This window comes from Dryobates pubescens, chromosome 3, assembly GCF_014839835.1.
Source record: "Dryobates pubescens isolate bDryPub1 chromosome 3, bDryPub1.pri, whole genome shotgun sequence".
NCBI classification, from domain to species: Eukaryota; Metazoa; Chordata; class Aves; order Piciformes; family Picidae; genus Dryobates; species Dryobates pubescens.
In genome coordinates, this window is record NC_071614.1 from 34,887,419 (window position 1) to 34,902,087 (window position 14,669).

General features: G+C 39.3%; 1 protein-coding gene across 1 annotated transcript in view; it reads right to left on the reverse strand.

Moving 5' to 3' along the window:
- The window catches only part of MLIP (muscular LMNA interacting protein), a 100,954-nt gene extending 88,242 nt beyond the window's left edge, over positions 1-12,712 (reverse strand). Inside the window, exons 1-2 of the mRNA XM_054180174.1 lie at positions 12,595-12,712; positions 11,090-11,160 (exon numbers count right to left, since the gene is read on the reverse strand). Coding sequence (XP_054036149.1) covers positions 11,090-11,160; positions 12,595-12,712 — 189 coding nt within the window. The remainder of the gene's footprint in view (positions 1-11,089; positions 11,161-12,594) is intronic.
- Positions 12,713-14,669: the final 1,957 nt, after the last annotated feature.

The window sequence follows — 14,669 nt, forward strand, 5'->3', positions numbered from 1 at the left end:
CTCAAATAAAGAACCAACCACAGGACTGAAGAGCCATGCAAAGCTGTGAAAGGACAATTCTTGTTATGCTGAAAGCTCCCATAAGGCTGGAACACAGCAGCTGCCTGTGTGCAGTGAGCCGAACTGACACAAATCCTGTAAACACTTCAGAAGACATGGGAGAACAAGAGGTCAGTGAAAAATGTGACATATTGCTAAGTGCTGATGAATGAGAAGGCACTCTTGGCAGTGAAAAAAACAGCAAAGGAGGATTGTCTGTGGATACTGGAGAGATATTAACCATGGAAATAATAATAGCAAAATAAATCAAGCAAAGAGTTGAAGCTTTCTCACTTGAAGATGTGATGGGGAGTATCACTTCTGGCTTCCTGAGTAGAAATATATCTTCTAGTTATACAGCCACTCTGGGATCTCTATCTATTTATATAGATCACCTTAGAATCATTTGGGTAAGACAGAAACAAGTGCTGTCAAGAGCTTCATATAAAAGTGCCAGAGGGAAAGGAGGGAAATCTTGTTTACAGTTCAGCTAGGCTCAGGTATGGGAGTCAATGGCAAAACTTGTTTGTACAGAAAGAAAAGAGTTGTCGTTAGTATCAGTATCTACCCACACAGAAAGCTGTGGTAATGGATCCAGCAAGCAGCTGAAGCAGCAAGAAGGCTTTAGTTTCCTTACAGAAATTCCTTATCCAGAAATATGTGAAAAAGCACAAGGTAACTCTCTTGGAAGAGGCTTTTAAGTGTCTAGTGGGGAATTAACTTCATCAATGTGAAACATTGTTATAAATATGCATTCTACACAACTATTTCCTGAAAGTGTGAGGAAACTTAATATTAGGTTCAAATAATGAAGTACTAGTTCTATCAATAAAATGCAACTATTCATTTCACATGTCAATTATTAAAAGTATAAAGCTGCAGAATATTCAGCCCATCATGTCTCCTATATTTTATTCTCTTTATTTACATTTCTTTGAACTTTTTTATTCACACTTTTAAAATTAATTCTCACTCTTACCACCTTTCAGTGTTTTTATTTCATTTTTCAATAGTAATTATCTTCCTTTTTCTTTATTTTCTACCATTTCTGACTCCTATTACTTTTTCTTCACCTTCTCATAGTGATTTTAAGAACTCCCTACCTCTCCTGTCTTCCCAAGCCTCATTACAACTATGTCTGTAGCCTGCAGTGCAATATTGACAAAAGTTGTGGTGTACACCATATTGCTGAGCACTTAAACCAGATTAATTCAGCTACTAACACTGCAATTTTCAGAGTTTGCACTGCTGAGTGCAAAGACTCACCCAGACCCACCCCAATCTTCACTAGTACTTTTTTCTTACAGCATTCATTTCACTGGTCTGTGCAGGGAAGGAGTAAAATGATTTAGCTAAGCCCCACTGCTTCAGGAAACAGCTAAGTGCTGAAGCTCCCAACAAAACCAATTTAACAAGGCAAAAACGCATTTATGCCACAAAGGTGCTCCTGGATTCATATTTTCAACCCTTCTCCTCCTCCTTTCAGTGTCCAGTCTTTTTCAACATCTGCAAACCCACATGTGACTCTATTTGGGGACTAGAATGTCCTTAGACATTTATGCTACCACTATTGCTTGTCCAAAGGTGACTTGGCTCAGCACAACACCGAGGTGCCCATCACATGCCCAAAGCTAGCCTGTGAGTTATTAATCCAGCATCACAGATTGACGTCATCTGATAGACAACATGCAATGCTCAGGAAAAGCAGAGATGTTACTTTATGAAACCAGGCACGGTGGAGCACACCCAGCTGCCAGAGGCGTTTCTGACATCACAGCATTGCTGTTCAACTGCAGAAGTGCAGAGCAGGATGAAACATTGCACTTATGGACCAAAAACGTAATATAATGAAACAAAATTTAAAAGCAGCAGGCTGTTGCAAATGACAGTCACTGAGGAAAAGAAAGGGGGGGTAGGTGTGATTCTCTGTCTATTTTTATATGATAAAAAGCAGTTTTCCATTTCTTTATGGGCTAATAGCTCAAATACTCTGAGTACTTACCATGCCACATATTACCTAGCTAGTCATTTTCTTAATAATCTATTTCAACATACAGCTAACAGACATAAATGTACTTTCTGATTAATTTTCTCTTCATTGTTCATTCCTTTGAAGTGAAAGCAACAGAATGGAAAATATTTTAACCTTACCGTATAATACTATTTTAAAACTTCATCAAAATTGCTGTAAAATGTACCTAATTTTCCAGCACAAACCCACACATAAACAGTAATTTATGGCAATATCTATTTGTTTATGAAATCTACTTACTTAAGAGTTACTCACATTTAACTAGAGAACTGTTTATTGAATTCAAGAATATAATGACAGTCGAGATGGCTAATCATGAATTAGAGGCCAAGTCTTCTGAAGATTGTTTTAATATCACACGAAACAGTGTTTTTTCCATACATTCACAGATTCAAAGAATGTTAGGCGTTGGAACAGACCTTAAAAGATCATCTAGTCCAACCCAGGATCACACAGGAATGCAATCCAGGTAGGTTTTGAGTATCTCCAGAGAGGGAGACTCCACAACCCCCTGGGCAGCCTGTTCCAGTGTTCACCATCACAGTGAAAAAATCTTTCCTCATGTTTCCCAAGAACGTCTTATGCTTCAACTTCCACCTACTGTCCCTTGTCCTGCCACTGGGCATCACCAAGAAGAGCCCGGCTCCATCCTCTTGGCACTCACCCTTTACATATTTATAAACACTAATGAGGTCAACCCTTAGTCTCTAAACTGACCCAGCTCCCTCAGTTTCTCCCTGTAAGGCATCTTAAAATAAACATCTGAACTTTACTTGAAAGACATTTTCAAAGAACTCATAAGAAGCATTCAGTGTACAATAGCATGTACAGTGTCTTCTGGAGACAAGGGTGGTCATTGGTTATGTATTTGCTTCTAACCTTTAGATAAGAGGCCCTAATATAGATGATTCATGGATAAAATTGCAACACACAACATATAAAATTACAGTATTAGTAATGCTAATGATGACATGAAGTTTATCTATATGTGATGATTTTGAGTCTCCCTTGGTTTTTAAAACAACTCTTTTGAAACCTGAATATTATCTGACTTATTTTCCTCTGCATTCAATGAGCTGGAACACTAAAATCTCTCCCCTAATGTCCAACATCACCCAGACTAAAAGAGAAAATGTGGCCAGGACATGACCCAGAATGGGTAGGCTCTTTCAGAAGGCACAGCCATATCCCAAAGAAGTCTTGGTCTCTTGAGAAAAAATACTGCTGCACTGAACTCAGTGCTTCAAAGTATCTTTGGGTTCTGCTTCAAAAGCAAAAGCTGGTTTACAAAACAGTTTATCAGCTCCCTGCACTTTTTCTGCTGCAAATGCTGTTCCATACTTGCACAGACACATACAAAAATACCATGCCTGGTTTGGCACCCGTTCTGCTGTAGAGCAGTATTTCAGACACGGCATACAGTTCATCACTTTAGCTAATACAGAGGAGGCATATAGAGGTAAGCAATAAAAAATTGGTTAGAAATTATTATTTGCTCACTTAGGCATTGATTTAAGTGGGTTATCTGGTTTTGGAGTGATTTAAATATTTTGAATGGCATTGACTAACCTTCTAAATCATTCACATGCGATGAGTATTTGATAAGTTCTTGGACTACACACGTAAGCTGCTAGATATATATTTAGAAATTGTACCCTCTCACAGACATTAAAAAAAAGGTAGCTACAATATAAGCCTATGATATACCTCTGCACTTAACAAAGACAGACAGTTATTGAACCAAACTCCTGCTACTTGGAGGTAGCTCAGTGACATAACTATCGGAAATTATTTCCATTTTATGCCAAAGTCAGTGTTTCAAAGAGAATTCTACTACTGGAACAAATTGTTCTTAAGAAACCTGAAATATTTTTAACCTTTCCTGCATAATTAATGAAGAAATATCTAAATTTCTAAGATTTCACGCAAGAAATAGTAATAAAAACAGAACTTGCAACATTATAATGTACAGTTTCATAGACAAAAAAGTATTTACCTGACAACTACAATACGCAACAAAAACCCTGTAGAAGTAATTCTGTTCTAAAGAGCATTTACTGTCAAGAAAGTTATACATTAAATAAGAGATGCTTTCAGAATACTAGGGTCAATGATTCAAATGAGATTAAGATCTGAACTCTAAGGAGTACGTAATATTAATTGTAACACCATAGCATATTCTGAAAATCCAGATGTGCCAAAGCACATCCTGATATTGCAATGCCTGGTCTCACACTCTTCCTGAGCCTTATGCTGCAGAGAGAGCATCAAGTAATTTATTTCAAGACTTTTCCATGATGTTCATATTTGTAGTATTCGAGCACCTCACAGAGACACTGTTCCTGAGAATTCAGGAACAGTTTGTAAAAAAAAAATTACTATTATCCACAAATTTTTGCTGTTTTAAGGAACACTTTAACTTGTCCTTAGCAATTTTAAGAGTGGGTAATTTCTGAGACTACTTGCAGCGTGCAGAACCATTTTCTGAACTCACCCCTTTGACAGACATTGTGTAAAAGGGTGAAAATGTCAACTTTCCTTTTTGTTTGCACATCTCAACAATTTCACCTACATTTTGTGTGTGTATCAGGAAGGATGTGTTTTAAAGAAATACTCAGTTGGAAACAGAAGGATGAATTATTAGTGTTTATTTTACTGTATTTTCTTTATAAGATCACTGAAGGCAGATGCTTTTTTTGTTCTGATCACATCATATCCTGATGAAGCTGGTGGTGATGATTCCTAAGCATAAACATCATTTGAGAAGAAAAAAATAGTTCATAATTCTGCTATTGACATTTATGGCATTACATGAATAAAACAAAGGAAAATTAAATGTGCTCAGATAATCCTAAATTCCAGACTCTAAAGCACTTTTTTTTTTTTCAGATGCAGATTCTTAGAATCCATAAATATTGGGGCCCCTAAAAACCCCAGGCAATCCATCACATGATGCAACACTGCATCACCACAAGTCACTGGCAAGGTTCACAACTTTGGAACTCCTCAGCCCTGACTTCTTGCTCTTTAGAAACCAGGGAGAAGCTGAAGTTTGATTTCATTACAGGAATACTTTATTATTGTAAAAAAAAAACCCAACCAAACAAACCTTTCTTAGTAGAGTGATCTAGTCTCCCAGGCAACCAGCACCAGAACAAGGGGACACAGTCTCAAGCTGTGCCAGGGGAGGTTTAGACTCGAGGTGAGGAAAAAGTTCTTCACTGAGCGAGTCATTTGTCATTGGAATGGGCTGCCCAGGGAGGTGGTGGAGTCGCCGTCCCTGGAGGTGTTCAAGGGGAGATTGGACGTGGCACTTGGTGCCATGGTCTAGTTGTGAGGTCTGTTGGAACAGGTTGGACTTGATGATCCTTCGGGTCTCTTCCAACCTTAGTTATACTGTGATACTGTGATACTAATAAAATTTTAATCACAGAATGGTAGAGTCTGGAGATCATCTAACCTGACCTCCACCGTTGCAGATTGCACAGGACCATATCCAAGTAGGTTTCAAATATCTCCCCAAAAGGAAATTCCACAACTTCCCTGGGTAGCCTGTTCTGGTCTTTCTGTAACCCTCAATGGGGGAGGGAGGGGGAAGTTTTTCTTTATGTTCAGATGGAATGTGCTGTGTTCTAATTAATGTCCACCTTCTTTCTTCCTTTCATCAGTCACTTCCTTTATTCTGCTCATTGTCAAGTAGCTCTATTTCCATGAATTCATAACAAAGTAACACATTCAATGCTGTATTCTTGAGTACTTTCAGAATTCAAAGGACAGTAAATTGAAAGCAGTAGGTTTATAATGCAAGAATTAAGAGATCTGAACTATAAGCACAGTCCCATTGTCTCCATGTTAAATGTGTAAAAGGTGTCTTGCAGGTGGAAAACCGGTTAGCACGTTCTGTGAAAAATGCAGTAGTGAGGCTTCAAAATCAACATTATTTTCCTAAGGAATCTCCAGAACTCATCCACTCCAGTGTCCAGCTCAAAGTAAGACTACTGCCAAAGCAAGGTCAAGTCAACTGTGGCTTCCCATAGTTGAGTCCTGAAAATTTCCCAAGGTTGATAGTCCACAAATTCTCTGGTTGCTCTACTGCTGCCTTACACTTCTAACAGAGGACCTTTCCTACTGTCCAACACGGATTTCAGTGTTAGCAGCACACTATCTTCTGAAAACACATTCTTTTTCTCAATAATTGTCTCTATATCGTATATATTAACTTCTTTCTGGAAATGGTCTCTTGCTCATTCTAACTCTCCAGTTTTGGGTCCTCCAACAGAAGACTTCAAAAGATTGAAGCGAGTTCAGTAGAGACCACCAAATTAGTCAGGACTGGAGCACTTGCTCTGTGAGTAGAGGCTGAGGGAGCTGGTCTTGTTCAGCCTGGAGAAGAGCTTGCTCCAGGAGTACCTAAGTGCAGCCCCAGTCCCCATGAGAGGTTATTGAGGAGTTTGAGCCAAGATGTTTTACAGCAATTCATGGCAGGAGGAAAGAGAAATGGACAAATATTGGAACAAGAAAGATTTTGACTCAACAGGAGAAGAAACCACTTTCCCTATGAGGAAAGCCTAGCAGTAGAGCATATTGCCCAGAAGTTGTGCAGACCCAGCTAGTTCAACCTCTGAGAATCCTAGTCTAACCTCTTAGTTGCATTAAGCAGGAGGTTGGACTAGAGACCTCCTGAGCTCCCTTTGCACATAAACTATCCCATGAAACATACATTAAAAAAAAGTATCATCCAGTTACACTTATGTATAGTATCATCTGGTTTGTAGGATAATATTGAAAATGGACAATTCATGGTGCCTGTAATATGAAATAGGTTGTGTATTCACTATGCTGAAGTCAAATATGTGAACAGACATCAACAATAACGTGTACAATTAATATCTGTAGCAGAGATTGACACTACTCCCATGCAGTGTTTGAATATTGACACAACCTGCATGTAACAAAGAGAAAAGGGCAGAATCGATAAAAGTCCCAGAGATACAAAACCAGGGAAAAAGCCTGGGGGCAAAATGAAATCCATTAGGCAACCAGAGAGAAAAGCATTAAGTCTGAACAGGCAGTGAGAGAGTGAGAGAGAGAGACGGAGAGAGAGAGAGGGAGAGAGAGGTGGGACAGAGAGAGGGATAGAGCTTATCTGGAAGGGGACAGGGAAAGGGGTGGGAGGACTGGCAGAGGGCCAAGGCATTCCTCTGATGTTAGCAGAGTGCCATGAAACCTGTCAAGCCAGGGCCTCCTCTGTTCCCCTCTGAGCACCCACAGGGATGTGACCTGCTGCTGCTAAAAAGGACTCTCCCAGCTTGACACATTGAGAAGATTCAATTTTCCAGCTACTGAACAGTGGGTGACCTGGTATGGATGTTAACGTGAATCCCATCAGTGCAGTCATTGTTTGCTCTGGTTTGCTGTTCTTGGAATTAGTAAATAGCACACACAAAGAAACCCATCAGAAGATCACTGGGGTTTCAAATGAAGTGCTCTGCATTTTGAAAAAGTTTTGCTTAAGGTTACCTGATCAATTCTTTCTGCATCAGGATGCAATCTCCAACTAGATAATCATAATGTCTGATTACACTGCATGTATTTTCTCCACAAAAGCTGGAACAAAAGTTGTAAGGTTTCCTTTGAAGGTTTTTCTGAAGTTTTTGTAGATTTGAGAACTGGTTTTAAACTTGAAGAATCTTCCTTGTATTTCATGTATCAGCAATAAATTCAAAATGAGGACATTCTGAAGTATTAATGCATTAATGAGAAAATGAACAAGTGAAACAATAGATAACCATATTATAACTTCAAGATGAAGCTTTAGCAATGCTCTTTCAGATATTACTCTTTAGATAAATATTTTCTTTTGCAAAAGAAGAAAAAGTACTTTAAGGCCAGGTTGCAGCACTTCCCCTATTTCCTACCTAATGCACCTTGCAGTGGTGAAGTTGTATGTAAAACTATTGTCTTACACACAGGCTTGCCAATTCTCATTTAACTGAGGCTAGTAGAGACAAACATTGCGATTAAACAAGAGCAGACACTGGCACAACAAGAATCCAAACCAACACACCACCACCACTATATGAGTGTTAAAAAAAAAAAAATCAGTGTTAACTTTTTTCTTAACTAAAGTGACAGCCATTTTTCTTCACAGTCTCACAAAGCCAGGAATAAACTGCTCCTTTTCGTGATACCAAGAAAATAACCTTGTTAAAGCAAGCAAATTATAAACTGCACTTCAAGCCTACACTAATTAGGAATAAGCTGTATTTCAACTGTTTTCACTTTCTCTTAATGATTTGCTTTGGTGACACCTCCTCACTAAGCTGCAGACATGCTCCAGACGCAAGCAATCATTTCTTCTGCCATTCACCGGTCTAACAGTGTGGAAAATAATGTGCAAAGACATTAAATAGTCCCTTGAGAAAAATCCAAGAAAACCACAAACTATTAGCTAGCAGTCTGGGTTACAGTAACAAATTGATCTTGAATTAATTTCAGGGTTTGCACATAAAATTCATTCACAAATTTCCACAGACATGTACCATCACAATTAATTTAACATACATGAATAAAGTTTTAATTTTCAAAGTCAGTGGTTAAAGGAAACTGGGAAATACTCCAGATTATTTGCTATTCCTTGTTCTCATTACTATAACAATAATAATAACAAAAAGAAATTAAAATCTCCCAAGATTTCTTCTTGTAGCTTACCATTTGCTGTTCCTCTGAAGATTCTCTTACTGAAACTGTTCTTTCATGTTTTCCCAACTCCATTTCCCACAGGAAAAAAAAACCCACACTAGTATCCTGAACAGAAGTTATTTAACCTGATTACATGTTAGATATCCCTGTACTTTTGGAGTTAGGAGAGAGACGTATCGGGCAGTGCTGTTGTGATTTCTGGTCAGCACATGTTTCCATTTATAGCCATTGAAAATCCACAAATAGAAGCATGGAGAGAGGGCAGGCAGCTGTCGCTGATAACAATAACCTTTGGTTTGGCACCACAGCAAATTGTTCAGGAAGGATTTTGGTTACTGGACCCATTCACTCACCCCTTGTCCCCTCTACCCCAAAAGCTTCCACTGAAAAAGTCCATGAAGGTAAATAGCTATATCTTAGTATCACTAACTTGTCTTCTCAGAGACCATTAATCAAGTAGAAACAACAAATATGATCAGCTGGCACTATATGTTGTTATGCAGAGACAGAAAGTGTACAGAACAAAATTTAAATGGTGCTTCAGCATGACCATTGATCTTTCCTTGTTGAGTGTTTTGGACTATAGCTATGCTAATAGAGCCTCATGTGGAGTGTACTGTCCTTTTCTAATATCAAAATACATCGTCTTGCATTTTCAAAATGCAGGAAGCACTGTAAAATTTTCAGCAGAGAATGTGAGCATCCCTAAACAGAAGAAATGACTGGTAAGGACCTGAAATAGCGCTAATACCAATACAGACAGTGGTTGTGGAATCTGTTAGTTGACTGTAAAGGAATAACTTGGCTCTGGTTCACAATGATAAAGTCAAGAGGCCAATATTAGAAACTGCAGCGCTGAGGGAACCTCTCAGTGCTCTGCTGCAGATGCCAAAGTTTGTAACTCACCCTCCAGTTGCCACATCAACAGAGCTCATGTTATCTCAGGGACTATTCACACACAAGTCTGATTTGTCATGCACCAGCAAGGGAAATGGAATCACCGGGACACAGAATCGCACAGAAAATGCTGCTTTTAGGTGACAACCAGTAACTGATATGCAACTCATTAAGAAATGCATAACCCTTTCTAAAGCTGGCAGTTTAACCATCTTACTGAAGCCCTAATAAAGAAAACAGTCACCCTTTCTCTCTCTTCCTCTCAATGCATTGGTAAAGATTCTTCTAAAATAATTAATCTTTTTCATCTATCGTTTTTCAATTATCTTTGTGGAAATTACAGCCAAAACTAGACATGTTCCTTTTTATTCTGCTTGTGTCTTGTACTCACTCACATGATCTTTAGAGCTTTGGTTAGGAAAAAAAGGCAAAGAAGTTGTCACACAACAGTCTATAGTTTACATATGAAGAGCTGACCAAAAAAATCCCAAACTTAACATTTTCTGTTCTGAACCATTCTTCAAGGCCAAAACAAACAAACAAACAAACAAAAGTAATTCCAGTGACAATCATTTCTCTTTAGTCTCAATTTTCCTTCATTTTCAGAACTGTAGAGCAGCCAGCAGAAGAGTAAATACGGCAAAGAAAGCACAAAGAACAAGTCAAATCTACAAGGGCTGCCATAGTAGAGAGAATCCATGTGAGGTTGATGTCACAAGATTAAAATTACATCCCACTGCATCTCCTGGAAATGCTGATATAAACAGAATGAGTACATGACATAATATCCAGAGGAAAGTTGTAGTTCTCTGCTCTTCAGCAGGAAGCCAAATAATATGAAGAAGCTCCTATCTCCAAAACCTTTTCTATGAGGCTGAAACTTATCCCTGCAGAGAGAGACTTGCATAATGCCTTTGCAGTGCTTAATATCCTCATAGGAGGTCTTCTGTGGGATCCTAATCGCAGCTTACGTTATGCTGCTGCTTACGTTACATTACCAGCCATTCCTGCAGCAGAGGTGAAAAACATGTAGTACCTCCACCCCACTTAACCTATCCGTTTACCATGGTTTTCAATCAGAGAGAAGCACCAGAGCATGTAAGGTGGGCACATTCAGCTGTGTGTGCTCAGTGTGTTTCCTAGCCCTGTCCCACCAGTGGCCACGATACCCCAGCTGCCAACAGGATCCCAAACAGCATCTCCCAAGGAAGTCACTCCCTCCTCATGCTAGGGACACAGATATTCACGTCAGTAAAAGAGAAAGCTGTCAGTGGTGCAATGAAGCAGCAATGTAGAGCTCAAGACGTGTAAGTCTATACAGACCTACACCAGCATTGGTAGATTTATATGGTGTTCATGCTGTGTTTAACTTTGCACTCACAGTAACTACCCTAGAACTTATTCTTCAATTGCACTTACACTCTCTACTTCTGGGAGTCTTACACTGTCTTCATGTGTCAGCTCACCCATGTGAACGACAAAGTCAGTCACTACAGCAAGACCCAAGTTAGTAACTTTATAATAAAGTAACTCATATTAATTCCAACATAAGAAGCTGATGAGTTTATGCAATTTTACAAATGGGTTTTCCATTAACATTCTTGTAAAGGTGTCTAGTGGCACTAGCAAGAAAAAAACAACCAAACAAAACAACTCCTTCCACTGCAGCTGCTACAGCCAGAACAGGAGATTCCATAAAAAAGAAAATAATAAAACTACTGGGATAGGCAATAACCTAGTTGCTGAATTTCTTACCAAAGGAAAATTGTATTCTGGAAGCATCACGCTGCTGATTGTGCAAGTATTGGGGAACTGGAGCAGACTACTCTGGAGGTGGGAATGGGAACAAAAAGCTAAGAATGACAACAAATTTCATGCCCCTGTGTTGAAAGCGGGGAGCACAAGAAACCCTGATTGCAGGATTTCTTCTGTAGCCTGGATGCTAATATGTAAGTACCCTGGAAATAATGTAGGAAGACTGACACCATCTTGTTATCTACCGCACCTTGCTCAGCATGACATTTGGTCACTAAAACCAAGGAAAGACCATGATCCTAGCCACCTGAGAGTTTTCTTATAGAAAAACTATGGGAATATGTTTCTTATTCCCACAAAGAAATCATGGTTATTCTACTCCAAAGACTTTCTAAAACGCTGTTTACTAACTTTGTTTCCTCTTTCATTTTGCAATTGAAACCATAGTAAAAAGGTGCTAAGTAAAAAGCATGTTCTAGATGCTGCCTAAATTACTGTGCTATTTTCAATTACTTCTTTGTATTACAGTCACTGCTCTCTTGACACCTGGTTTTCTTCTCAGAGCATGACCTCTCCTGTGAGAGGCCAAGAAACAAAGCTGATGGTGGGGGAAGGATATATTTTTGTTTTGGTATTTTTATGTAAGAGGTAAGTGCTGAATATCCAGTATTACTGTGTAAATAGACCATTTAGAAAGATGTATTTCCTTTGCTCATGTGGTCTGCTCATATGGAGAAGGAAGCAAGTGACCATCACGATATTTGTGCATCACACCCAACTGTGTTTTCACTCATGGGGCTCCTGCAATTCCTTTATTTTGCATATTTTAATTTTCAGCCAAACTTGGCTGCAGCCCAGGTCTGCTAGCCAATGTCTGTATCACACATCATGTATCTACACTACTTCTTTCTTAAGCTGGTAGCTCTTATTTGCTCAGCATCAGGCATACTATCACTGAACAGACAGAAGCACTAGTCCTGGTCCTGATGTGCTTAGTTGTATTGTGCTCAATTCAAAAGACATACATAAATCAAGTTTGAAAAATTAAGGATAATAAAGAAATCACATTCACATTGATTTGTAGAGGTATGGTTTAAAGAAAGAGTCAAGAAGTTTAAATAAATAGTAAGTTTTTGTAAAGTACAACACTAAATAGGATCCCTCACTACTTGTAGCCACCAGTCCAGCAGAAGCCACAAAGTAAGCTTTGCAGGTTATTTCTGGTGTCCACTCCCCTCTCAGCTCCAGCACACCATGCCAGTAACCATCTCTTTCATATTCCAGCATGTTCACCTAAGGTCACATGCACATTCCTAGAAACATTAGGACCTCAGCAGCGTTTCTAGCCAGTAATTCATGGCATGTTCCTTGCAGAAATGAAGAGCATGATGGAGATGTCAGAACTGTATACAGAGCGGGCTTACCTTCCAGGCAGCCAGGAGCCAAGGGTGGGAAGCCGATCCTTAGAAGAGGTGGGTCCACATTCCTGCCACAGCACACAGCAGCTGCTGCTGTCACTCCCTGGTCCACCCTGCTGGCTCTGCAAACATGGAGCAGGAGGTAGCAGGCGTGGAAAAAGAGAAGCATCACAGCCAATGCAAGCCTTTGCTTTGCATATGAGGAAGCAGAGCCCTACAGGGCATGTACATGGAACAGGAGACTTCTTGACAAACTTTCTGCAAATGGGCAAGTTTGAATACATTTGAGGATAAAAACAAGGATTATCTCAACATTACAATAAACAGATTCTGAGGGCTCTGTGCCTTCTGACATAGCACTTAGAGCTCCTGTAGACTGCTTTCTTCTTTTTTTCTTTCTTTTTTTTTTTTTTAAAGTCAATTGTGTTAAAGTAGACTATTCTTGTGCTGGCAAAGTCCTGTTGCCCTTCAGGAGACATGACAGCAGTGGAACAACTGACCTCTTTTCTGTTGGATATTCATTGATTCAGATATATACACACATTGGCCTTGAATACTACCCCTGTATCTTAGCAAATCAAATAATTCTGGGCTGCAAAATGTATTTAAATAGATGCATCACACATAATCTTCCTTCTCATGTTCAGTGGTACAGTTTGCCTTGGCTTCCTCCACAATGACATAGCAATGAAACATTATGAAAACATTAAATACCTTCTTAGCTATCTTTTTACTGATGTGGCAGCTGGGAATAATGAGAAGCCAGGTCTCCATGAAGAGCAAGCTACCGCTCCACAGTGAGACAGTGGGCTTTTCTGAGGCACCTCCCAGGTCAGCAGGAAGCCAGAGCACAAGATACGAGTTGTCATTAACAGACCAACTCCCATCGTGCCTTTTCCACCTTCTGTCTCTGCCTACTCTTATCAAACACCAAACCTCAAAAGAGGCATTACTCAGTGCTGATAAGAGATACCAGGATCTGACCTCCACCTCTGCCCTTCTTTTGCAGAAGTGAAATGTAATCACCTGCCCCAGCCTTTGCTCCACTCAAGTGAAGCCTGAATAAATGTGCTGCAGAGTCTGTGGTTGGTATATTTTGTAGTGTTGCATGTCCATTTCCAAAACTGTTTGGGTTCATTTGTCAACACATGTTCCATTTTTTTTCCAGTGTTACCATTTTTTACTCACAGCAAAATTCTCTTGAAATTGCCTTGAAAACAGATACAGATCCAAGTGCTTAAAAGCTATGTCAATGTTAACAGTGATGTTTTGACTTCTAAGACCTAATGCCAGATCTAAAACACACACAGATCTCCTCAACAGAACTCCTACTTCAGTTCACTAACTTTCACCTACAACTTACTCGGCAGCCCAGGGCTTGTTTGCAACAGCAGGAGGAGTTTACTTTTTCTGCAGTTTAGTGAGAGATAATAAAGCAGTAATAAACCAAACTATATTACCAGCAGGATAGCCAAAGCATATATGGGTTCTGAGCTTCACGATACTTCTGTAGTATGCAGTGACCAAACATTAAGTCATGTTGGAAGAACTCTCTTTATTCTGAAAGGGAGGGGAAGCAAATATTGTAAAACAGAGTTTCAACTATCAACACAATTGAAGCTAACTCAAATTGGACTGTTCATGTACATAATACCATCTTTATTTTTAAACCATAGCAGATGCCAAATTTTTATTTTGCAAATGAGAAAAAAAAAAGATGTTTTAATAGTCTTACTGCTGATCAGTTATCTTCAGTTAAAATGCTGATGTACTAAACGGTGAAAACACCACAGTGGATGCAGTAGAGAGTCAAGAGAAATACTGAC